The sequence below is a fragment of the Xyrauchen texanus genome, chromosome 6, assembly GCF_025860055.1.
Source record: "Xyrauchen texanus isolate HMW12.3.18 chromosome 6, RBS_HiC_50CHRs, whole genome shotgun sequence".
NCBI classification, from domain to species: Eukaryota; Metazoa; Chordata; class Actinopteri; order Cypriniformes; family Catostomidae; genus Xyrauchen; species Xyrauchen texanus.
This window is the reverse complement of record NC_068281.1, coordinates 46,234,836-46,261,381: the sequence shown is the minus strand read 5'-3', so window position 1 is coordinate 46,261,381 and position 26,546 is coordinate 46,234,836. Positions and strand designations below refer to the sequence as shown.

Below are 26,546 nucleotides of genomic sequence, written 5' to 3'. Positions count from 1 at the left end.
GTATGAGGCGAAACGCCAGCGAATGGCCCTTGCACTTTGAAAGCAATGCGAATGATTGCTGTTATCACATTCACACCTTTACAATAGGTGGCACTAATCGACAAGCAATTTTACCCTGGTACGATAGGTGGCACAAAGCACCTTTCAGCTGGACTGCCCTCCTCCCATGACAGGTATGTGACAAGCAGATCAAAAAAAGGAAACTGATTTCTCTACAAGCTGCAGCAGTGAAACTGGTGAAGTTCGCGTTTTGTGTAAAAAGCCCATAACTCCATATAAAGCCTCTGAAAACAAAATGTTTCACCTTTTGGATGAATAAATTAATTTTAAATGTGAAAATGCACAGTAAATATATAGGAATGCTTTTACTAATGTTAATGAATAGAACCATGTTGTATAGTGATAACAAAATAAAAAAGTAAATTGACCCATAGATGTGCTAATATTAAATATATTATGTGTTATATTGAAAAATATTAAAAATAACTAACTTTAAAAAAAAAAAAAAAAAAGTTTTTTTTATTACTTTTGAGGGAGTAAGGTCCCATTTTCCACATATGTAGACTTCATATTTATCAGCACACTGACTCACGAAAAATGTATGGATTTTTTAAAAACAACACATCAAACGTAAATAGAGACGCTACTCTTTACACCCAATCAGGTTTTAAATTTAATAACTTTTCAGAGGTGTTTACACCGATCAGCCACAAAATTCCAACCACCTGCCTAATATTGTGTAGGTCCCCCTCGTGCTGCCAAAACAGATCTGACCCATCGAGGCATGGACTCCACAAGACCTTTGAAGGTGTCCTGTTGTAGCTGGCACATAGACGTTAGCAGCAGATCCTTTAATTCCTTTAAGTTGCGAGGTGGGGCCTCCATGGATCGGATTTGTTGGTCCAGCACATCCCATAGATGGTCAATAGGATTGAGATCTGGGGGATTTGGAGGCCAAGTCAGTGGTGGTGTAGTGGGCTAAAGCACATAACTGTTAATCAGAAGGTTGTCGGTTCGATCCCCACAGCCACCACCATTGTGTCCTTGAGCAAGGCACTTAACTCCAGGTTGCTCCAATCGGGGGGATTGTCCCTGTAAAAGGTGCAACGTAAGTCGCTTTGGATAAAAGCATCAGCCAAATGCAAAAATGTTAAATGTCATCTGTACAAACTATAGTACGCAAGTATAAACACCATGGGACCACGCAGCTATCATACCGCTCAGGAAGCATTCTGTCTCCTAGAGATGAACGTAGTTTGATGCGAAAAGTTCAAATCAATCCCTTAACAACGGCAAAGGAACATGTGAAGATACTGGAGGAAACGGGTAGACAAGTGTATATAAATAAATAAATATAAATATATATATATATCCACAATAAAACGAGTCCTATATCAACATAACCTGAAAGGCTGCTCAGCAAGGAAGAAGCCACTGCTCCAAAACCGCCATAAAAAGCCAGACTACAGTTTGCTAGTGCACTTGGGGACACAGATCTTATTTTTTACTATTTGGCCATACTAACCATTGTTATGTATGGAGGAAAAAGGGTGAGGCTTGCAAGCCAAAGAACGTTATTCCAACCGTGAAGTATGGGGGTGGCAACTTCATGTTGTGGGGGTGCTTTGCTGCAGGAGGGCTGGTGCACTTCACAAAATAGATGGCATCATGAGGAAAGAAAATGATGTGGATATATTAAAGCAACATCTCAAGGCATCAGCCAGGAAGTGAAAGCTCTGTCGCAAATAGGTCTTCCGAATGGACAATGACCCCAAGCATACCTCCAAAATTGTGGGCAATAAAATTTCTGGGCAGAACTGGAAAAGCGTGTGTGAGCAAGGAGGCTTACAAACTTGATTCAGTTACACCAGTTCTGTCTGGAGGAATGGGCCAAAATGGCAGCAACTTATTGTGAGAAGCTTGTTGAAGGCTACCCGAAATGTTTGACCCAAGTTAAACAATTTAAAGGCAACACTACCAAATACTAACAAAGTGTATGTAAACTTCTGACTTACTGGAAATATGATGAAAGAAATAAAATCTCAAAGAAATAATTCTCTCTAATATTATTCTGACATTTCACTTTCTTAATATCAAGTAGTGATCCTAACTGACCAAAGACAGTTAATGTTTTCTACAATTAAATGACTGCTGTCATTCAGCCTCAAAATAAACTATTGATCTTATCTTTTAATATTCATATCTAAGTGCCCTCAACTGATGAAGTCTTGATGAAATATTTTAATCTTTTGGTAGAAGATCCCTTAGACCCCACTACTTTGGCTGTCTCTGTGACCCCAATGTCCTCATCCCTGCCCAGTTTGAAGAGACTTATTTGACTGTTTAGGATTTCCTTTTTCTTATTTTTTCTTACAAAGTACCATTACTGCCAATGTGGCAAGTTATAAAACTATTACAAAATATATATTATATTTTCATAGCCACATGACACCATGTAAGCTACGTATTATTATACAGACATTGCTGGAAAGGAAATGTAGAGACCGGACCTCTTAAGTACCTCTGTCGTAGACAGATACTTGCGTGATGGCAAATGGGGCCGGTGGAGGAAGTTGGAGACAGTAAATGTTTGGATTTGAAGAGGTGGTTATATACACATTTTTGACCACTTCGTTATTTTAATGGAATTTTTGCTTCGTTTGAATTGCAAATTCAATTTAGAAATATCTTTTGATTTATGTGTTTGAATAAATGAAATTTATTTTTAAAGCAAAATCGACTGGTGCAAGAAGTGTTCAGTAATCGGCGCAGTGGGGATGACGATGTAATCGGACATTGCACTTTTTTTATTATGGTGAAAATATTTCTTCCATATCGCCCAGCCCTCCTTCACATTTATTGCCCTTTAAATTATCTTTGACTATATATTGTGTTTGTTTTAGACCTGATGGATTCGAAAGAAGAAAATGAAGAACTTAATGAAGTGGAGGAGGAACATCAGCATCAGAAATCTCCTAATGTCACACCTGGAGAGAAATCATTTAGTTGCTCACAGACTGAACAGAATTCCTCACAACAAACAAAGGCTCATAAGATTTACACATGCCCTCGTTGTGGAGAGAATTTCACTCGTAAAATTGTTTTTAAGAGACATTTAAGGAATTACGCTGAAGATAAGCCCATCGCATGCCTCCAGTGTGGAAAGAGGTTAAAAAATTCAGTGTACCTTAAGTCTCACATGAGAATTCACACTGGAGAGAGGCCTTTCATATGCCATCACTGCGGAAAGGATTTCGCATATTTGAAATGTCTTGAAAATCATGTGGACTTTCAGCACCCTGATGCAAAGCCCTTAAACTGTGAGTGCGATAAAAACGTTACCGTGGCATCAAATGAAAAGCCCCATTTGTGTTCCTTATGCGGAAAAAGCTTTTCATGCTTGCACCTTTTTAAGGAGCACCAGGAAATTCATTCCAGTGTGAAAACTCACGTGTGCCCTGAGTGTGGCGATGCCTTTACAAAAGCAGGCAACTTGAAGATGCACCAAAGAATCCACATTAAAGATAAACCATACAAGTGTTCACACTGTGGACAGAGTTTCACTCATTCAGTAGCCCTGAAAACACACGAGAAAGTGCATACTGAAGAGAAGCCTTCAAGTGAGATGACTTGCACCTAATCAACTCATTTCAAAAAATGTCAGAAGCTCTCAGTTCCGATATCGATTCCGTAACGATTGATGTGGGTTTATTTCTGTTATAATGTCCCTTTTGCTTACATCTAAAAGAAATGATCTCCCAGCTAATGCTGTTAATTATATAGGGAAATTTTAACTAGATTAATTTGGAAAATATTAATTTTACTAATTATATTTGATTTATTTTTTTCATCATTTTGGTCACATCTTGGCTTTTTAAAAATAAGATATTTTATTTCCTATAAAATATTTGTTAAATTACATAATTTGTACTATTTACAAGTATTTACAGTGATTTGTTTAACACGTGCTAAACCCGGTACGGTCTCTTTTACAAAAACTGCATTTTAGTAAACAACGCCTTTTAAATGAGCGCATCTTTACTAGAGAGGACTTGAATGGCTTTATCTCATCTGTGCAATGCATGATTAGAATTAAAAAAAAAAGTTTTTTATCAACAACTGACTAAAGAACAAATAGGGTATTAAAAGAGACCGTATTCAATGACACATGGGTCACGTGGATCTCGTCTTGGACACTCATTACACGGAACAACTTTTAATGTCAACACGCTGTGAAAGGTTCTCGCTGCTGAACACTTCACGACTAAACTACACAATTACTGGTGAGTGAAATGTAAACATTTACAAGCCAGTTGCCAAATATATTCACTTTAGTCACATAGCGCGAAATTTGGTTGCAAATGCAAGGGATTTCCTCTTATTGTAGTGGCGGGTTGCCCACTGAAAGATCAATCTTGTGATTTAAGAATCGATATTGAGTTTGTTCAAATTTAGATGTATCGGAAAAACTGTATTTTTACTCTCCCCTATTTATTAGAAGAAATTGGTAGGGATATTTGCCAAAATACAACTGAACTGGTGATTGTAATGCTTACTATTTTGAATTAAAAAGATGCACAATCCGTTCACGTCTTGTAATTGTATTTTTTCATTTAATGTCCAAAAATGTATGGCTGCTCATTTCCAAACCAAAAGAAAACACAGTCTTTAATTTATTTTCGGATAAATATGTGCTTTACTGAAAAAAATGCTAGAGAAAACATGCATTAATCTAAGAGTAGCAGCCGGCGTTATCTGAATTTGTGAAACGCGTCTTTTAATTTGAAGGTGTCTTATCATTGGCCAACATCCACTTCAGACAATTGGAGAACTTCAGAAACCAAACAACAATAGTTAAAGGTGAATTGTGTAACTTTCTGTATGTCAAATTAAGTTCTAATATCCCAGTTTATTGTTCATTGACAACTAAAAGTTACCTTCCCCAAAAGTTTAAACACTATCAAAACATTGATGTTTTTATTTTGAGCAGCCCGCTCCGCTCCACCCATCCCTTTTTATCTAAACCTATAGCATGAGTTTGGGAAATGGCTACTTGTAGTAAACTGTTCAACTGGGAGAATGTGAACGTCCATGGCAGATGTGTTACAGAGGAAACTAATCTTTGTCTTTTAGCAAGTCTTTTTTCTGTCTCTTAGCTTCACCAAAATTCAGAGTAAAATCAGAGTAAACATTTACAAGGTGGAAGACTTTGAGGTTTGATTCTTACTGTCTGTCTTCTCGACAGGTAAGCTACACTCTGGTATTGCCACACAAGTTCGCTCATTACTGTTGAGCATTAGAACATTTATAAGATACTTGGAATATATATTGTTACACTTACTATTTACCGAAAATGATCCCACATCTTGTGCTAAACTCCCCGCACACCAGCTGCCATTCAATCCAGTGATGAGATCGGACGAGCTGATTCCTCTGAAATGCTTTCTGTCTGGTGTGTTTATGATACAGTGGTCTTCTTTATTATGACATTAAATGTTTATCACCTTTTATTTAGTATGGCGTATTTGTTCATACGGAATCCGAGAGAGTGAAAGGGTGTGACAAGTCTGAAGGGTTTTGACAAAGCATGTTTGAAAACATCCTTTATTTTTGTAATTCCATTTGGTGCCACTAGAAGTGCAGAAATTACACGCTTCACCTTTAAAGTGCTCCCAGACAGCGCAGATTCACTGGCTTTTTACAGACTTACTTTACCTGGGGTTATTCTTTCAGGACATTTAATATAAGACATTGAAATCTTTACTGGCACAGAAACGCACAGTCTGGAAAAATGACTGATATGACCGTTTCAGACTGGATTGAAATAAACGAAAAGCTCATGTAATTGTTACATTGCCCCACATCCTCATATGAACATTATGTCATCACATGGCTGTTGGTACAGGGTTGTGATTTTACTGACAGTGTCAGATAATTACTATTAGGAAGTGCAGACGTATTTTGTTTCTATTTGAATTCCTTGACCTATGCTGTTTGCCGGTAATATCATCCCTTCCCCGGTTTTTGGCTTCTAGCGGGTGAGTAAACAGACATGAGCATTGGAAGGAGGCAGTGAAGGGGAAGTTTGGAACAGTGGAAAAATCACCACTTAGACTATGGGAATTAATGATTCTCTTATTATTTGTTGCAAATTTCTAATGACAGAAAAATCACAAAGCACACCAATGATCAGTTTTGTAAAACAGGCTTACACTGATTATTGTGACAAAAGCCTCAATTGTCCCTGTTGAAAGTCAAAAAGTGGAACTTTTTGGAATACAAGTCCAGTCACATCTGCCATAAATCAAACACAGAATTTCACAATAACATCATACCTACGGTCAAGCATGGTGGTGGTGGTAGTAGTGTGATGGTGTGGGGATGCTTTGCTGCTTCAAGGCCAGGGTGACTTGCAATAATTGGCAAATTGTGAATATTATCTTATGAAGGATAAGCTGCTGTTTCTCTGTTAATTAATTAGGTGAAAACTTAATTCCTAATTAAACAAATAACATTTTATTAAGACATTTGATACACAGGTTATGTAATCTAAAGAACATTAGAAAATCATAGTATACAGTGCACTATTGCTAAGGTCTCTGGAGAGAAGTTTGGATAGTGATGTATTTATGGGTACTTGGTCGATCTTCTACTGTCTCTCGGACAAGAGGCTAAGAACTCATAGAGTCAGACCAGAACAGAGAAGCGTTATAGAGGTGCATCCTGTTAAATGACCTTTATTGTTAAACCGAGGTCCTGACTCTGTGGTCATTACAAATCCCAGGGTTGCACCCCTACTCTTAAAACCCCTAAAATGTCCAGTAAAACGTCAGAATATTCAAAAACCAGGAAAAGATTATCAGGTATGTGCTGCCGAATGTTCAGCAGTTCGTCCCTGGTAAAACTGACTGGAAAAAGATAACTAAACACAGGACAAACAAACAAAAACAACAAAAGAATTGCAGAGCTCCACACCGAGGCGGCCATCTGTGGCGCCATCGTATTTAACATCACAGGCTGATCAAACTCTAAAGGGATAAGGCCGGCCGGAGACCACAATTCGTGAGAGATAGTGTTACGGGAAGCTGCCCGACACCTGTGTGTGTTTGTCTTTTTGGATCAGTTTATTTTTAAATTATCATTTTATTTTCAAGCTGATTCACACCTCCTTTCCATTGAATTTTGTCACACTGGTGCCGCAACCCGGGAAGGAGGAGGGATGTTCTGTAGTAGAGTACTCGCCACTACCATCCACCCCAGAGGAGCAGCCGTGGACATCTGCCAGGGGACAGAGGAGCCCGGCCGCCTGAGAGCAGAGGAACGGCTCCTAACCAACTGCCTGGAGCAGTCGGGGCCGCTGCTAGTGGCGGAGGAGACCCCTACCAACCGCATGGTGGGGTCTGAGACCGCAGAGCAGGGAAGGGCTCCTGGCCAACCGCCTGGAGCGGGAGGACCACTGCCAGGGGCCAGAGGACTGGCTCCGATCCACCCTGGGAGGCTCCTTTCCGCATTGGCCTTTCACTCTCTTTTTAAATATTAGTATTGTTTTAATTGGGTATAATCATCGTTACGGTGTATAAGTACCATGTTTTTTGTTATTATTGTTTCCCTGTCCCTCCCAGATCCAGGAAGGCAGGTATGACCTGCCGGCAGACAGGGCTGGAAAGTAATGCACCGCAACCACCTTATCGACCTGAGAAATCTCTGCACATCCCACAGCCACCAAGGGTAGTGAGAGCGGATGACCTGGGGATTCGGGTTTGGACAGAGAAAGGTGTCCCCCACGACCTCGTCAGTTCATCGTGCACTTCTGGGAAGAAATGGACCGGGGTGGGGGCACAGCCGTGAGCATTGTCCCGAACCCAGAAACCAATCATCAAACAGCAAGGTCTCAAGGGCGGGTGGAGGATTCCACTCCAGCCCGACACTCGCTGCCTGTCTAATCCCAGAACTCGACCAGTGCAAACGAGCGTGCTGGGGAGTGGGTGGTCCGCGGGGGATTACTCAGCGGATCCTTACCCATTGGAGTCCCCTAATCGCCTCCAACGCCAACTGACCCTGCCTCGTAACCATGGGTAGAAGGCCCGGCGTGGGGGGGCGGCTGGAGCGGCTTTCCCTTGAGTGAAGGAAAGCCGTGACCGCAACATTGCCATGGTTATGTTCTCGCAGTGAGAACACAAACGCTGCTTCAACATGACTACGGCCCAGACATGTGAGTCAGCGCTCACGGCCGTCAGAAGCTGAGCGATAGTGACCACAACCTGGAAATACACACAGACGGAAAGTTTGCATCTTTAAAAAGATGCTATCCGTCCGTATTCTTTTAGAGGAAATATACTCTTTTAGCTGTCGAAGTGCCCAGGGGTGTACTCTGCATCAATCGTGCAGAGGGAGAGAAAGCCGTTGAAATGCGGCATATATCCAACAGCAATGCTTATTTAGAGGTGAATGGACTGGCATAGAGTACAGCTGTCTGCTGACACAACCGCTCAGCTCTGAAGCTATGTGCTCTCCAACTTCGTTACACATTATAAGAGCTGTTTTCTCTGCAAAGCGAGGTTGCACATAGGATTAATTGAAAGGGTGCCAGTAATTGATACACACCTGTATATTTGAGAAAAAAAATACCTGTTTTAAGATAAGACTTTCTTTCAGTGATTCAAGATTAGACTTTAGTAAACTTTTTGAATGAAAGACCAGGAAGATAAACAAAACAAAAATGTTTTCCCCCACAGCCAGTTTTGCTCGTATTTACCATAGATGACACTGTAAATACAAACTATATTCTACTTATACATTTATAAATTAACAAATATCAGATAAAAAAAATCTAATAGTCCCAGGATTGTGTTAAAAGTTAATGGGATGCAATTCACAATGCCAGCCTGTCTTTTGTCAGTTTTGACTTCCTCCCCTTAAATTGTCCATTTGTTTAAATCATGAGTTCCCCAAGTGTGGTGTCATGGGGCAGATGACCACAAAGTCCTGCTTTGTTTTGTGGCAGTTAAAGTTATCCAGATTCAGATGATTTTAAGTTAGACATTTTGGCAACATCTCAGACGAATCCCTAATTTACTTAAAAGTCCCATTGTGTGGCCTCAAGGGTCTCCTTGCACAATCCGGTTTTATTTCTCTGCCTGTAGTGTACATACCACATGAAACACATTTTTGGATTACCATTTTTTTCTTCTTCTGTTTTTGAGCATCATAAATTTTCTTTGGCAAAATACCATATAAATGTGGTAATCATGGTAATAGTGTTTGATACCATGGATGAAGTATAAATGAAAAAATGCTGAAATACCGTAAAATGTTTTAACGTAATATTTTTAGTGCCTGTTTATTATCGTTCCACCCCTGCCCCATGCGGTGGTCTGTGAATGCCAATGATCTGCTGAATACAAGAAAACTCAAACAAATTGTAACTCAGATTGTGTAGATAGCAGATTAATGCACCACGACATATGAGTGGAAAGATTAGCTGATCTAACAGAACATTTTAATATTCCTAATTAAATAAAAGCATCCATGCAAACATTTATACTTCACAGTGATGCATGAAAAAATCAGACTAAAATAAATGACTAAGAGGCAGTAAGTTTTGATAAAGGGAATGACACATTTTAATACAAGTACTGTATAAGTGTCACAATGTAAAGTATACAATTTCAAAATAAAGTTGATAAATTAATAAATGAAAAAAGATCATTTTGAGACCAAAACAGAGCAACATTGTTTGGAGCCTCAATTATCTACTTCAAATACAACACTGTGAACGAGCAAAATGATTGACAAGTGAAGAGCGTCAATATCCAAAAACTAATTTTAGTTTGCCGTTTACATAGTCTACAGCGGTCAGTGAGTTATCTCTTATTTCCTTAATAGCTTTAAGGGAGTAGGACATTTTTTTGCATACTTTTCCATAAAAAAAATGCTTAAAGAACCTTTAACTAAGAAAAAAGGTTTGCAAACAATCGGTCCTTAATCAAAGTCATTTAGACGTGATCTGGGTATAATTTAAACCTTGTGGTAGACTGATATATCAGTTTTACAGATTAATCTGTGCCAAAAATGAACACCGTTGGTTGATTAAAAAAATATATTCCTCTGTGTTCTTCTACAGAATAACAGATGCCTCTACAAAAGGACAATTACTATCACTGACTCGACGGTTGTTGTGTCAAGAGACTATGCTGTTCACAGAGACTTAAGGACCAGGTATTCTCACAGTAAAACTCTTCTTCATTTTTCAATCAAAGCAAAAAAAAAAAAAACAGCTGAGCAATACTGTCAGTACACTGTCCTCATTGCATTGTAAACTAAAACAAAGACTAAAACCAAATGTAAAAGAATTTTAAAACCTGGAAAAAATTAGAAAAACAAACTAAACTAAAATAAAAATGCATGGCCCTGAAACCAACTGGAATAAAATAAAAATCTTGAATAAGATTTAGCTTTCGTTGCTGTGATTTTTAACCTTTAAACCCACAATCAGGTCTACATCACATGAAGATACCTAATACCTTATAGCATCAGCAATCACTCATTCCATTTTACCCCATCAATTTTATTTAGATTTCATTTGGAACTGGTAAAGAATTTGGTTTGAAGTTCAGCAGGGTTTCACATTAACACTCGTCCAGGACAAGGGGATTTTTGAAGGCTCAAGTAACCTGCTTTTTTTGTGATATAGCCAAGGCCATATTACAAAGTTCTTATTCTGTTGTTGAAAATAATACAGGGTGCGTAAAAAATTCTCTCCCCAATTTGGAATGCCCAATTCCCAATGCGCTCCAAGTCCTTGTGGTGGTGTAGTGACACGTCTTAATACAGGTGGCGGAGCACCAATCTCAGTTGCCTCCGAGACAGTCAATCCGCGCGTCTTATCACGTGGCTTGAGCACATTACCGTGGAGATATACTAGAAGCAGGGCCGTTTCTAAGAATATGGGGGCCCTAAGAAAAATCCTATTTGGAGGACATCCACAATAATATCATTTACAAATTGGACATTAGGGAGTCCAACTGTATGACCACATTAGCAATACCAGTTTTCCCCATTCTCCCTTAATATAAACACTAAAATAAAAACTAAATATACTGAAAAACTAAACTAAAACTAACAAATAACTAACAAACATTGAAAATGAAATAAACTCTAAAGAATTCAAAACTATTATAACCTTGGCGGAATGAGACAAACGTGATGTGTTAAGCCTCGTCACTGCTGCCAAATAAACGTAGAGGGAGCCTCTTCTCGGGGCGCCGACTTCTATTCTCCATGTGTGCAAACACTGGTGTCCTTGTTTATCCAGGAGCAGAGCAGGGAGAGTACTGGTCGAATTAGATGCCGGGACCCTACCCTCTGTGACTTGGAAGACAGGCTCCACAGAAGCCGCTGCCTCTTGCACCATGGACCACGGATGGGAGTGCGTGCAGCCGTTGGACCCCACCTACGTCCTGGACCATCCCTTTGGACACTACCCAGTTTCAGATTCCCCTTCATTTTGAACAGCCCCCCTACCGGACACATTATTTCCCCCATTTTTGACATTTTATTTTTATTACATCCAATAAACACCTCTCTGAGGCCTGACATCATGCACACTGTGTCTGTCTCTTACTCGCACCGCCACACTCTTTAACATAGGATCATATGCTTATCCAATTCATAATCCAACTTTTGTAAGAGAAAAACAAAGAAAAAACAACCTTAAAATTTCTCATTCTTCACACAGCAATAAACCCTTTATTTCCCTTGTCAAAATGAAAATAAATGTGTGGTTTATCTGAATTGCTCTCTATTCATTTGAATGCGTTGGACCAGAAGATGAACTTTGCTTATGGTGATGAATCATGTGTTTCTTAAGAGAAGTTGATGTGCTGAAACTCATCTCACATAAAGAGCAGTGGTACGGCTTCTCTCCAGTGTGCACTCTTTCATGTACTTTCAGGCTCCCTGACAGACTGAAACTCTTTCCACAATGTGAACACTTGTACGGTTTTTCTCCAGTATGGATTCTTTGGTGCTCTTTCAAGCTTCTTGAATAAATGAAACTCTTTCCACAATGTGAACACTTGTACGGTTTTTCTCCAGTATGAACTCTTTGGTGCACTTTGAAGTTAGTGGGTCTGTTAAAGGTTTTTCCACATTCAAAGCACATATAACATTTTTCACATTTACGTTTAAGTGGCTTTACTCCAGAGTGAGTGCGCTGGTGAATTTGGAGATTGCCTGCCTGTGTAAAACTCTTTCCACACTGAAAACACATGAAAGGCTTCTCTCCAGTGTGAATCCTCATGTGATTCTTAAGGTGGTGTTCTTGAGCAAAACTATTCCCACACAGATGACATGTGAATGGCTTCTCTCCAGTGTGAATTCTTGCGTGCCTCTGAAGGTGCGCATTACGTGTAAAACTCTTACCACACTGAAGACATGTGAAAGGACACTCTCTACTTTGAATCGTCATGCGATTATTAAGGTGTTCTTCATTAGTACAACTCTCTCCAAACTGATGGCATGTCAAGGTCTCCATAGTGTGAGTTTTCATGTGAACGTTTAGGCCTTCTCTATAAGTAAAACTCTTCTCACATTGAAGGCATGTAAAAGGCTTCTCACCAGTGTGAATTCTCATATGAATTTTTAGGCAATTATTTTGTGTGAAACTTTTTCCACACTGAAGACATGTGAATGGCCTCTCTCCAGAGTGAGTTATTAAGTGATTGTTAAGATGTCCTTGTTGTTTGAAACTCTTTCTACACTGAAGACATGTGAATGGCCTCTCTCCAGAGTGAGTTCTTAAGTGATTGTTAAGATTTCCTTGTTGTTTGAAACTCTTTCCACACTGAGGGCAGGTTAAAGATGTCTTGGTTCTTGTTTTTTGTGTTGTTCTTTGTAATAAATGCATTTCAATCTTTGGACATTCTTTTTTTTCCGCAGTTATGAATTTTTCTGGTTTCTGATACTGATGCTTCTGCCCCATGTCATTCAGTTCTTCTTCCACTTCCATCAGGTCTAAAATGAATGTATAGAAATGTATCAAAGAGTGACATTTTTGAACAAGAAATTTAAGTGAACCACAATTTAATGAAAATGAACAACAAAGGCGAAGTACATGGACATGCAAATTAATGGTTTAACAATCAACCACAAGACAAGTAGTCTGGATTGATGCATTGATCAAAAACCCAACAATGCAATGTCATTGATGCCTCACAAAAACTTCCTTGTCTGCCTTTAAATCTCATCTAAAAAAAAACTAACTTTTTTTTGCTTTGTGGTGATGATAACCTGGGTTATTAATTGATTGTTTTTTTGTTGTTGATTGGTTATATGACTTTTTTTTTTCTAACCCTAGGCCTGCATCACATCGTCTAATGATGGACAACATAGACTATCAATAAATTGCAAACAAAAGCCTTCATCAGCAAACTAACAAATGCATCTGTATGAACTTCTGCAGTTAATCCAGGACGAACTTAATACATTAGTCATTATTAATATTAGTTCTTTTTTTCTCTCCCCAATTTGGAATTCCCAATGCACTCTTAAGTCCTCATGGTGTTGTAGGGACTCGCCTCAATCCGGGTGGCAGAGGACGAATCTCAGTTACCTCCACGTCTGAGACATTTTATCACATGGTTTTAGCACGTTACCGTGGAGACCTAGCACGTGTGGAGGCCACGAGGAGGTTAACCCAATTTGACTCTACCCACCCTAGCAACCGGGCCAATTGGTTGCTTAGGAAGCCTGACTGGAGTCACTCAGCATGCCCTGGATTTAAAAAAATCAAACTTACTTAGATTAATAATTTTAAACCAGGAGTAATATTGGCATTATATTCATGTTGTTAGTCAGCGGGGAACTGGCCCTCACAGTGAATCTGGTTTCTCCCAAGGTTATTTTTCTCCATCAACCAACATCCTATGGAGTTTTTTAGTTCCTTGCCACAGTCACCTTGCTCACTTGGTTTCTAGATACAATTATTTAATTACTTATTTTTTTTATGCACAATTCATAATCATATTTAGTCAAACTACACAATGATGACACTAAGACTTTATAGATATTACGGTTTAATTTTCTGTTAATGCATGATTTTCTGTATAGCTGCTTTGCGTGTTGTAAAAGGCGCTATACAAATAAAAATTATTAGGGATCAAGACCCAAAGGGGCGAATGACCCCTATTGTTTTCATTAGTTTTTGTATTAGGGATCAAGCCCTGAAGGAGATGCACGAAAATTGACCTGTATCATCTAGAGGCAAGCACGACAAAAAGATATTCACAGAATTTTGATAAACCATACCGCTTTCGAATGGCGCTTCAACGAATTTGACGAAGAACATGCCAAATTTAACTTGAGGCTGTATCTCTGCAACGCTTTGAGGGATTGGAATGGAACTTGGTACATATCATCATCATTAGAACCTGAGTTTACCTACAGCCTCTTGGCACACTGCCCCCTACTGGTCAGAATATAGCTAAAAAAAAAAATTGGCTTATGACATTAACACTTTTGCTGAAAAATAATGAAAATTGTCTCTTTAGATCAAGTGCTACATACAGAGTCGAACTATACCACATTTTCCTATGTCGAGCATTTTGAATTTAATCATACATTTCTGTACTTATCAACGACTTGGCATATCGTTACGAAACTTGTGTCTTTGGCACTATGCTCTGAAGGGACTGAAAAAGTTGAGACAAAAAGTATAATGCCATTTCTAAAAATGCTAATAGCTATTGACTCATTTTGCTTAATGTCATGAGACTGGTCTTTATAGATTCTGTGGTTCATGCCGAGAACAATGACACCAATTATGTCATGATCAAGTAAACTTCCTGGCCACCATTTTGAAACATTTTGAAAAATGACATTTTCAAACTCCTACTAGACTGTTTGTCTGATTTGTAAAAAAAAAATTGGCCAGAGTCATCTAGAGGCACTAACCACAATTTTTTATTTTTTTTAATAAACCATACCATTTTCGAAAGGCGCTTCAACCTATTTGACAAAGAACGGGCATAATTGAACTTGAGGCTGTATCTCTGCAAAGATCTGAGGGACTGGGACGAAACTTGGTACGTGTCATCACCATTAAGTCCTGAGGTTACCTGCAGCATTTTGGCACACAGTCCCCTACTGGTCAGGAGATAGAAAAATTGCTATTTTGGCTTATAACTCTTGAACCCTTTCTTGCATGATAACCATAATGCCCAGATAGTACCTCAGCAGTTTCAGAACAGCGCCACATACTTGACTAAAGTGAAATAGCTATTTTTTGTTATATTTAAAATAAAGGTTTTGTTTTTTTTATGATTTACTTTTTCTTACTCCTCATACACTGTTCATCGGACTCTAACCAAAAACATGTCACAAATCTTCTTTTGATGCTCATGGTGTCGATACTGGGGTCAAGTCAATTATCGCTGCTTGCAACTTCAACTCAAGTCCGAAGAGACAGTATTTAAGCGATTTAATGTTGTTGTTTTCGCTGTTGTAAATACAATACAGTTGTAGACACTTGTGACTAACAAGTGGATGCTTCCCCAGTCATCGTACTCAATCCACAAGGATATAACTTCAAGTCAACAATGATTAAACCAGTTATTTTCTGTAATCTGACTGTGATAGAAAGGTTTCTTTATGTGAACATTTTTCAAATGGATCTCATGTCATACATGGAGATTATAATAAGTACATGAAAGCCATGTGATCCTTATCACAAACGGTATAAACTTTACTCGGAATATACGTTTTTTTGTGTGAGTTATTGCATACCCCTGTCTTGCTTTAATGCCCTTTAATGTGTAAAGGTTGTAGGGGAATCTCAGATCTATATAACTCAAAGGTGATTGAATTACAGTGTATTAGAACCTAATTAATAGGTAAATGATTCAGAATGAACATTTATCACTTTAGCAACTATTCGTCCACAATAAATTGAGATTAGAATATTTGACCAATTATGGACAGAATATTATCCCATGGCCGTCAATAAAAATAAATGTTTTTAATACTCTGCGAGACACATTGTACATGAAATAGACCATAATAATTCCGAACTGTGGGCACTGTTGTTGAAACAGACGGCACCTGAAGTTAGTTTTATGCTACTAAGGAAATGCGGAAGTGTGATGAAGGCCTATAGTTTTCAGTTACTGATGTCATTGTAGAAAATCACAGTCAGACAAGATTAATTTAATCCATGAATGAAAGTGTTCAATAACAGGGCAGTTACTGAGACTACGCGAGTAATAGTAGACTGGTCATGTAATTCTAGCATGGCAGCCCCCATTAGGGGACCCTCTGTTGAATAAAAAAAGCTTTTATAAGGTTTCTGATTTGACCAAAGTCTTTTATACATACAGTTGAAGTCAGAAGTTTCCATACACTTACTGTAGGTTCAAGTCATTAAAAAAAAAAAAATTGTAACCACTCCACAGATTTAATATGAGCAAACTATAGTTTTGGCAAGTCGTTTAGGACATGTACATTGTGCATGACAAGTCATTTTTCCAACAATTGTTTACAGACAGATTGTCTGATTGGCATAAGTACAACAAAGTCAAGGTTTTGGAGTGGCCACCACAAAACCCTAACCTCAATCCGATAGAAAAGTTGTGGGCACAACTGAAAAGGAGCATGCGAGCAAGGAGGCCTTCAAACCTGACTCAGTTACACCAGGGGCACATTCCGTTTATTTAAATGGAAACGGTGGTGCGTTGAACACCCTGTTGTGTTACACAAGCATTGAAATGGCAGCTGAGAAGGCCATTCTTTGCGTTCTTTTCAAAGAATTTTCTGAGCCTGGTGAAATTGGTGTAAATAGTGTTTAATACTACAAAATAGGTTACAGTCACTGTCCTTGCCATCCAAAATGGCAGGGAACATCCCAATCGAGTGAAGGGATATTTATTTTTATTTTATTTTACCTTTATTTAACCAGGTGAGCACGTAGAGAACACATTCTCGATTGAAACTGGCCAAGATAAAGCGAAGGTGCAAGACATACAAATAGTTACATATGAAATTATACAAATTACACATTAAATACACAAGGAATAACATTTTAAGTAAAATACAAGTTTTCTGGACAATAAAATAGATAGTGTCGGTATATAAACAATTAGTGCAATATAATCTATAGCAAAGGCATCAAGATGGTCAACATGTGCAACGGACCGGCAGAAACTCTGATAGTTGTTTTTTAAAGGAAGTGAGAGAGATGGTATTCTCAAGTTTCAGAGTCTTTTGTAACTCATTCCAGTCGGATGCAGCAGCAAACTGGAAGGAGTTACAGCCGAAAGAGGTATTTGCTTTTGGGGTTACTAGGTAAATGTACCTGCTAGAGCGCAGGTTACGGATAGGTAGGGCAACAACAAGGAGAGTTCAAGTACAGAGGGGTTTTGCGTAAGATTGATTTATATATAAAGTGGTACCAGTGGGTCAGGCGTCGAGTATGTAAAGAGGGCCAGCCCACTAATGCATATAGGTCGCAATGGTGAGTATTGAAAGGGGCATTGGTGACAAAACGGATGGCAATGTTGTAGACCACATCTAACCTTTTCAAAAGGGAGGTAGAGGCAGATCTATAAATGACATCGCCAAAATCCAATATTGGTAGTAAAGTCATTTTTACCAGTGTATGTTTGGCAGCATAAGTGAAGGAGGCTTTGTTTCTGAATAAAAAGCCAATTCTAGATTTAATTCTGGCTTGAAGCTCGTTAATGTGAAACTGAAAAGAAAGTGAATTATCCAACCAGGTGCCCAAGTATTTATAGTTGTTCAAGTAATCTAGTCTAGATCCGTCCAAAGTCAAGATACTAGTCAGGTTGGCGGATACAGACAGTGTGCGGTTAAACAGCATGCATTTAGTTTTGTTTGAATTTAGAAGCAACTTAAGTCCCCAGAATGCATTTTGAGTGGCATCGAAGCTCTCTTGGAGACTGGTTAGCACAGTGTCCAATGCAGGACCCGATGTGAATAGGATGGTGTCATCTGCGTAAAGGTGGATCTGAGAGTTACCAATAGCAAGAGCAACATCATTGATATAAACAGAGAATAGTATTGGTCCTAGAATCGAACCTTGTGGCACCCCCATCGAAACATCAATAGGTCCAGACATCAGACCCTCAGATTTAACATGTTGAACCCTGCCAGAAAAGTAGTTGGTGAACCAATCGAGGCAGTTTTTCGAGAAACCAAGGCTACCAAGTCTGCCAATGAGGATGCGATGATCGACCGAATCGAAAGCCTAGGCCAGGTCAATAAATACGGCTGCACAGTAATGCCTTTTATCAATGGCGGTTGATATGTGGAAACTGTGGTACCTATAACTATGGTGATCCAACATTTGCCTCACATTTCAGGATGACAAGGCAAATATTTCTTCTAATGTCTTCAATTGTTGCATACACCAAGCTGCAGTGAACACATTGGTAAAGGACTTTATTTGGATCCATTGTGCGCACTGCCTTTTTAATATGGCAGGGTTTATATGGGTGATTATATAATTAGGGGTACATTTCAGATCAACAAAAAAGTGAAACAATCATTGTGATTTTCTGCAAAATAATCTAGTTGTTTCCATAATATACCCACATATTGTTCTAAATTCATTAGTTGGCAAGTTTAAGCTCGAATTACTTTTTAAATATTTAAATGAAAATAAATATTCGATTCATTGTTTTGTCAACTGTGTTACAGACAAAAGTGATGTCATAGAAGACATAAATTAAGTACTACACATATGATAAAACCTTTGTTTGAACGTTCTTGAGTCTATTCACCAGGGGTTTTGAGGATGTCTGTCTAACTGATTTAAAAAATATGAATTTTAAACTGAATAACGGATATTATTTGGTATTCTATCATCAAGGATGGATATTTTTTCAACATAATTCTCCATTACACTGAATTTAGAGTTATTAAACATATTTATGTAATACTGTTCACTCTAGAGATGTCCTTTTTATAATTTTTATTACATTTTAGCCTACATTTAAAGATGTATGACACAAAAATCACACGTAACACAGTTGACAGGAGTAACACGGTTGACAGGAGTAACAGTTGACCAGATGCATTAGGAGAAAAAGAGAAAACTTTCTTTAAAATAAAACCTTTTTATTTTGACAAGTGTCAGCAACAAGTAATTAAATATAGCTGCAAGCAGCAATGCGATTCCTCCTCAAAATGGCAAATCATTTAAAATTGATCAGTAGAGGGCTGTGGTTAAACCATTCCAATGGAGGAATCCAAAAAACATGTATTTCTGTCTGAATCCTAAGCGAAACATTTTCAGTGTACAGGAAAATCCATCATACCGGACCTTATGGATCCTTGAGAATTTTTTTTTTCCAATGAGAAATGAGGAATGTACATTAAGTTTCAGACAAATTTGACAAATTGGGTGAAAATGCCATCAGTTTGAAAATTGGACATTTGGGTGTGGTCTGTAGCGCCCCCTAAAGGTGAATGTGGGCCATTCTTGGTTTGTGGGTTCCTTTTGGCCTGTAGTATCAATGTACCAAATTAGAACATTTTTTAACAGAAAATGGGAATTTTGGGCAATGCCTGTAGCGCCCCCTAAGGGTGAATGTGGGCCATTCTTGGTTTGTGGGTTCCTGTTGGCATGCAGTATCAATGTACCAATTTAGAAATTTTTGACCAGTGACTTTGAGCTATTGGGGCTCAAGGAGAATAATAATAATAAAAAAAACCTGTCAATTACAATAGATTCCCTCCTATCGGAGGAATCTAATTAACTCTCTTGAAACAATGGAGAAAACAAACATCAACTTTACAAAATGCTCTTAATACTATATTAGTCTCAATCACAAAACAGACTATAAGTATGAATCTCCCTGCACAATTTTGACTCCCTTCTCTGGACTTTCTTCCTTCCAGCAATTCTCTGTCTGATATGATACACAAAGCATTACTTCATTGATCATGTGTTTTCATTTATGCTCACTGGACAGAATTAGGATGACCAGCAATTACTCTAGTCTTTTCACCATAATTTCATAATCAAATCTATTGTTAAAACTATTTTCTGCATGTTGTTCACAAAATCTCTACCTTGACATCTGAGGCTGTGGATCAACTTCAGGACTCAGAGTAACCTGGTTATCTATCACTTGCTTTCTCTCTCTGGACTGGTGTTGGACTTTTCTCCAATATGCTTGTTTCCTTCTCTTCTCCCTCTCACTGTCTTCACCTTTCCTAGCTTTTTGTCAGCATCACGCCGAGCCCTGTACTGGCACTGCTTCTCAGCTGTGTAATAACAATAGTTAATGAATTTTTTTAACAACAATACTCAATATAGGCATAATCTATGACAAGAAACCCAGCTAACATTGTCAACCGTATTAATCCCTGTCAACTGTGTTACACTTGATGGGTAACACAGTTGACATTTCTTCCATTTTAGGATCTTGTGCTAAATGTAGACCTTGATCATGTCCCCACATTACCTTGATCAACTCGTGTTTTTATACATTTTCTCTACATTTTTTTAAATATAATATCTAAAGTAAGTACACAAGACCATGTTGATAACACGGTTGATGAGCAATTCATCTACTCTATGTGTAGACAATAATAATGATTACAAATTTAAGAAGGAGTAGAAACTTAACACACTGTATTTAACATTCCTGCCACTGAAGGATGTGACATCACATGATGTTGGACATGTGACTTTGGAACAAACCACTGCTGATTTATAGGGGGTTTGTCAATGGGTAACACAGTTGACAAAGATTTCTTGGACACACACAAAGTTAATAATTTAATAGATATAAACGAGTGAATTAGTTTTTAATATACATTTGCCTTGTTTTAATGATTATTTTTAACAAATAATGATGAAAATAATACATAAAAACATGTATTGTAGTGTTAATTTGAAAGGCAAAACTTGACTTTTAGCAAATCGGACAGCACAAAATGGCAATTTCCAGTACAGTATGCATTTTCTCCTAATTAACTTATGGAACTGGTTTACTTTTCTGCATGAAATAAAGAGAAATGTGCCCAAATATAAGTGATCATTGCTTGAAGTGAATATTCAGGAAAAATTATAAATACAACCCATGGACTTGAAATGTACCCCTAATTATATAATCACGTACACGTCGCTGCTGATTGGGTAACACCTCTGACACACTCAGCAAACCAGAGAAAACGTACATCAAATCCCGTTTCGAGGAAAAACGTGGTTCAACCCGGAAAACATAGCACACCGTTTTGAGATTGAACGTGCCCCAGCTCTGTCTGGAGAAATGGGCCAAAATTCCAGCAACTTATTGGGAGAATCTTGTGGAAAGCTCCCGAAAATGTTTGACCCAATTGAAACAATTTAAAAGGCAATGCTACAAAATACTAACAAAGAGTATGTAAACTTCTGACCCACTGGGAATGTGATTGTTAGAAATAAGAAGTCTTCTAAACCACTGTGCCTGTTTCTCTCCGTCTTTTATTGAGTCGTGAATAAATCAAAGCATTTCACCAACGTTGGGGAGCGAATAAAGAAGTAGCTCCTCGTCTCCTCGATATCATACAAAATATATACAGAAATACTCAGGTGCAATTCTACGGTCAGAGCTTTAGGGGTGCTGAGCACCCAATGAGCCCCACTGCCACCACCCACCCTCTTTTCACACAAAAACAAAAAATATGTCTATTGAAAAATAACTTTATCATTTTAACATTGGTTCAACTAACTCCAAAATCCAGATTTTTTTTTTGTAGACCTTTTCAGAGCACCAGCTTAATTGTGAGAGTTCACACAGACAGCCCCCTGTAACAAACACAAAACCTTCTTCACTCAGCTGGTTTTCCTGACCGTTAACTCCATGTGCCTCCTTTTGTATCAACAGTCATCAGATTGGTTAGATTAGATTCAACTTTATTGTCATTGAACAAAGTAACAGGTACTTGGACAACAAAATGTAATTCCCTCTCATCCCTTATCCCTGTTGTTTTCCTCCTTTATTATGAAAAAATGTGGTGTAAAATAATGTTACAAAAAGTAAATGTAATATAGGCTACTTAATGCCAATAAGTTAGTATAGGACTATGAGTAGTTACTGTTTTGCTTGCCACTATTCACTATATGTCAATTTATTGTTGTTTCCTCACCTGGTTCTTCCTGCATGCTCTCCCTTTCCCTTTCTCCTTCTCCATCTCCCTCTCTTTCCCTTGGCACTGACAATCATACACAAATATATTGTAGTCAGGAGAGTTGAGGTCAGTTTGTCATGTCACAAAAATGTTATGGAGACCATTTACAGATTCTAAGGATATGATCAAAAGGCACACAGAGGCATGTCATTTTAAATGTCTTTATTATTATTATTATTATTGGGCTTAGAAACTTTTTTAAATCACAAATTCCTTTCACAAGAGAAGCTGTATTCTCCATTGTGGGTTTGAAATAAATAAAATAAATAAAAGCAGGGGACCATTGCCTAGATAAGTAATTTGATACAACAACAGATAGCTGGTTTGCATTATCTTTTACTTTAGCTTAACACTTGTCAGAAGAACAAAAAAACAAGCAGAGGTCATTATGGACTGTCTCTAGTCTCTCACCTGAATCTGCCTTTTTTGTTTTAAAGAACTGTCGTATGTCCATTGTTCACTGGCAGGCCACACACACACACAGAGAGAGAGAGAGGGTAATGCTAGGAGTTCAGGAGTTAAGCCTGGTTCAGGTTAAATCCTCTGTGTGTGAGGTATGAATAAATACAGCAAAAGAAAAACATTAAACTTTCTTGTATTGTCTAGTTTGATAGTCAGCCACAACTGAAAAATAACAGATATAAATCTAGGAATGAATAACAATTCATTTAAAAAGCCACAGTGAGTGTTTTCACACATACTGGTGGTATACAGTGATATGTTTGTTTTACTCTGGTCTAAACGCCAGGGCTTCATGTTTCCATGACGACTGACCAGAAAAGACGCACGTGATGTCATGTTTACATGACTCCCGATTGTTAAAATGAGTATCAAATTAACGATAAACTTTACCAACAGAGACACACGTACGCACTACACAGGTACTCAGTTTATTTGTCACGCTGCTGTTTTTGTTTCACGCTCTAGCAGTTAATAAACAGAACTGCACGCGTCTTGCGGAAGAACATTGTAACCGGTGCTACTTCTCTCCGTTTATGACTATCACTGATCTATATATAGATCAGTGATGACTATGGACGAGTCACCCAGGTCCTGTGCTACTCCACAGCTAAAATAGTCCGAAAATAAACACTTGTTATAGGTGTACCATGGTGATTCAGGATACTGACTCCAGTACTCACCGATATGGTTTCGGAATCGGAACAACTTTAGGTAAAAGGAAAGAAGTGTGAGACACAGCTTTGGAGCAACTTGGTTGATTCACAACACTACATAGTGGGACCGGGTTCTCCCTCTGCGTGTGTTTCGCGCTGGATGACGGTCGTGCTGAGCGGTGCAGGTACAGAGGAGTAGAAGAAGAGAAGAGGATGATACCATTTGCTAAGCGGGGTGTTTTCATTTTCATCCTTAACACATACATTTTAAACCACAAACTACGGAGTATGTTTTGGACATTATTTAACCTTGTCCAAGATGAACAAAATTTTTAGAATAACAACATTTCTTACTCCATGTTTTAGGGGTGCTGAGCTCCTTAGACTCGCCCTTGGAAATACTGAAGGGAGTTCACATCTCTAAACCAATAGAAACAGACATTACCTCATAGATCTCACAGATGACGATTCCATATGGCGAAGGCTCTCAAGAAATAAAGGAGCATAGAACATATGGAAAAGGCTGCTCTACCCATGGTATCCTAGCGGACCAATCTAGCACACACTAATGCAAGATACACGCAGAGAAAGAAAGAAATGAGGAGAGGAGGGGGCTCTCTTACAACTCCAAGTTAATATGAAACAGATGTTTGAGAATGCACACACAGCATTTTCTCTCTTGGACAGAGCTGAGCTATACCTATTTCTAACAGTGATGAAATAAAAAAAATGAAATAATTATTTTTTAAAGAATTTAAAACATCAGGCTAAGGTGTATGTAAACGTCTGACTTCAACTGTATGTTTCAAAATTACATTTAACTTCTTTAGAAGTTAACATTTTTAAATAAGGGAAAATTACGGAGTCCACCTTTACATAAATGCACAATGAACGACGGCAAACACTTTCTCTGTTGAACCGGTGAATAAACAAGTTAATAAACCTGCATCGCTTTTATATGACCTATAATTTATTAGTGCATGGTATCTAAAATGCAGAGTAATATCTGAATAATATCTCGTGCTTTAATTGATGCGCGTGCAGATGCAACATTATCTCGATTATAAAATCGTGTTCATGAATACGCTGAAGTTTGATACTCACTGTTCAACAGTCATTAATGACGAATCAGGAATGGATACGAACCTCTTTGTTCCTCGGTGTCTTCAGTTCTCTTCACTTTAGCAAACGCCATCTTGACAATAGCGTACAGTTGTTACGCCTGAATTGATTCCTCTCTCTCTTAACTTGTAGGTTAATTCTTCTTCTGATGTTCACAGAGTCTGCAGCTTCGTAATATTGGTTCAGCCCGAGACACACCACTGGTATTAAAATGAATCGGAGAAGTCCCGCCTTACAGGTAAAACAGCCAATCACCTTATAGATACAGACTTCGTCTTTCAGTCAACTCGAGAACGCACATGCGCATTAGCTGAACCAGCCTGAAAATTAGATATATTTTAGTGTTTTGAGCTGAAAAGCACAAGACAACTTTTTGGAACTATTTGGAACGCGGAAGTAAACTTCGACAGCTGTGAATGGGACATCACAGCAATATTTTCACTTACCCATTTGCTCCAAGAATGAAAGAAAAAATCCACTATTACGTTTGAATGACTTTACAGAAGAGGAAATAAATAGAGAGCGGTGGATCAGTCAGGTGGGAGAAGATGGCACATTTACTGTCACTCTCTCAGCAGCTGTAATCGAAAGCCCCTCACAGCTGTAGTAATTCGTTTTTTAAAAACGGATTCCAGAGTAATACAACACAAAGCATAATGCTATAAGCTAACACTCATATATATATATATATATATATATATATATATATATATATATATATAAATTGCACGATTTACACTGCTAAATATGGTGGAAGTGCTTCATCACAGTCTGTGAAAAAGATGATACAATTGTCATCAGATTAAAAGCATATTTTACTTTTTTTTTATTTTTTATCCCCTTTTCACCCAATTTGGAATGCCCAATTCCCACTACTTAGTAGGTCCTCGTGGTGGCGCCGTTTTTGATTTTTTGATGGAGATACATTTGTGGAGGATTTGTTGTGGCTTATTCCGCATAACAATCGCACGACAGGTGAGGATTTGTTTAATTCTGTTAAGACTTTTTTGTCTAATGAAGGTTTTGACATGAATCAGATTGTGTCAATTACAACAGGTGGCGCTCCTGCCATGATCGGTACTCACTGAGGGCTTGTGAAACGTCTGCAAGACCTGAACACCAATTTGATTTCCTATCACTGTGCAATCCACCAAACTGCACTTTGTGCAAAGCTCAGCGATGAGTATTCTAATGTAATGTCAATGGTGATAAAACATGTCAACTTCCTTCGGTCAAAGTCAGCACTGCAACACAGGTAGTTCAAAAGCTTTCTTTCAGAAGTGTCTGCCAATTACGATGACCTCTTGGTCCATAATGATATCCGATGGCTGAGCAGAGGGCAAGTACTAAAGAGGCTGTGGGAAATTCAAGTTTATGTGGAAGAATATCTGCATACAATTCCAGGGAAAAGGGCAGAAGGACTATACACAATTTTGAGAGATGCCGTGAGCATGAGCATCCTGGCATTCCTTGTTGATTTGACTGGCCACTTAAATTATTTAGACTTAAAGCTACTCGGGTGAAATCGCAATGTAGTAGATCTCCATGCAGTGTTGCTTCATTTAAAAACAAACTGAATCTATTCAAAAGTGATTTGGAAAATGGGGAGATGCTGCATTTCCCAATGCTGATAAGCTGCCGGGACACTGCAGACTTAAATAAGATGATGACTTCTCTGGACAGGCTCCTTCAAAACTTCCAGCACAGGTTCCAAGAATTTGAAAGTGTTAAAGACGTCTTCCTGTTTGTAAAGAACCCATTCATGGTGCAAGGAAACGGCACTTGGTGCAATCAAGCAAAAGCATCCTTTCCGGATGTTGAGAAGGCAAAACTACAGCTTGAGCTTATCGATTTACAATCTGATGAAGTGCTTAAGATGCGGCACAATGAAACTACATGTGAAACTTTCTGGACAACCCTTGTGCTGGACTCCAAGTATCCACACTTGAGGAAGGTGGCATTTAACATCTTGACTATGTTTGGCTCGACATACGTGTGTGAGTCTGCGTTCTCAACAATGAACAACATTAAATCGCATAATCGCTCGGTTTTATCTGAAAATCATCTGTGCAGCTGCCTCCGTCTTGCCTTGACTGAACTCACTCCAAACTTCAA

The 26,546-nt window shown here is 38.4% G+C and overlaps 3 protein-coding genes across 6 annotated transcripts in view; 2 read left to right on the top strand and 1 right to left on the bottom strand.

Annotated features, from left to right (window-relative positions):
• Window positions 1-5,463, top strand: part of LOC127644572 (gastrula zinc finger protein XlCGF7.1-like) — a 224,837-nt gene extending 219,374 nt beyond the window's left edge. For both annotated transcript variants that reach the window (XM_052127805.1, XM_052127804.1), the window contains exon 3: window positions 2,904-5,463. In XM_052127805.1, the coding sequence (XP_051983765.1) occupies window positions 2,904-3,640 (737 nt within the window). In that variant the 3' untranslated portion in view covers window positions 3,641-5,463. The remainder of the gene's footprint in view (window positions 1-2,903) is intronic.
• LOC127644569 (oocyte zinc finger protein XlCOF2-like) overlaps window positions 1-26,546 on the top strand; it is a 45,563-nt gene that overhangs the window by 1,469 nt on the left and 17,548 nt on the right. The gene's annotated exons all lie outside the window — the stretch shown is intronic.
• LOC127644554 (gastrula zinc finger protein XlCGF57.1-like) lies at window positions 9,218-24,596 on the bottom strand. 3 transcript variants are annotated; one of them, XM_052127766.1, is made up of 4 exons: window positions 24,456-24,589; window positions 22,606-22,737; window positions 22,153-22,218; window positions 9,218-13,014 (listed from the first exon to the last, which is right to left on the bottom strand). In XM_052127766.1, the coding sequence occupies exons 2-4, from the start codon at window positions 22,646-22,648 to the stop codon at window positions 11,801-11,803; spliced, it is 1,323 nt and encodes a 440-aa protein (XP_051983726.1). In that variant the 5' UTR covers window positions 22,649-22,737; window positions 24,456-24,589; the 3' UTR covers window positions 9,218-11,800. The 3 variants fall into 3 exon arrangements, with proteins under 3 accessions (XP_051983726.1, XP_051983727.1, XP_051983729.1); XM_052127767.1 differs by having other exon boundaries at window positions 22,606-22,654; window positions 24,456-24,579; XM_052127769.1 differs by lacking the exons at window positions 22,153-22,218; window positions 22,606-22,737 and having other exon boundaries at window positions 24,456-24,596.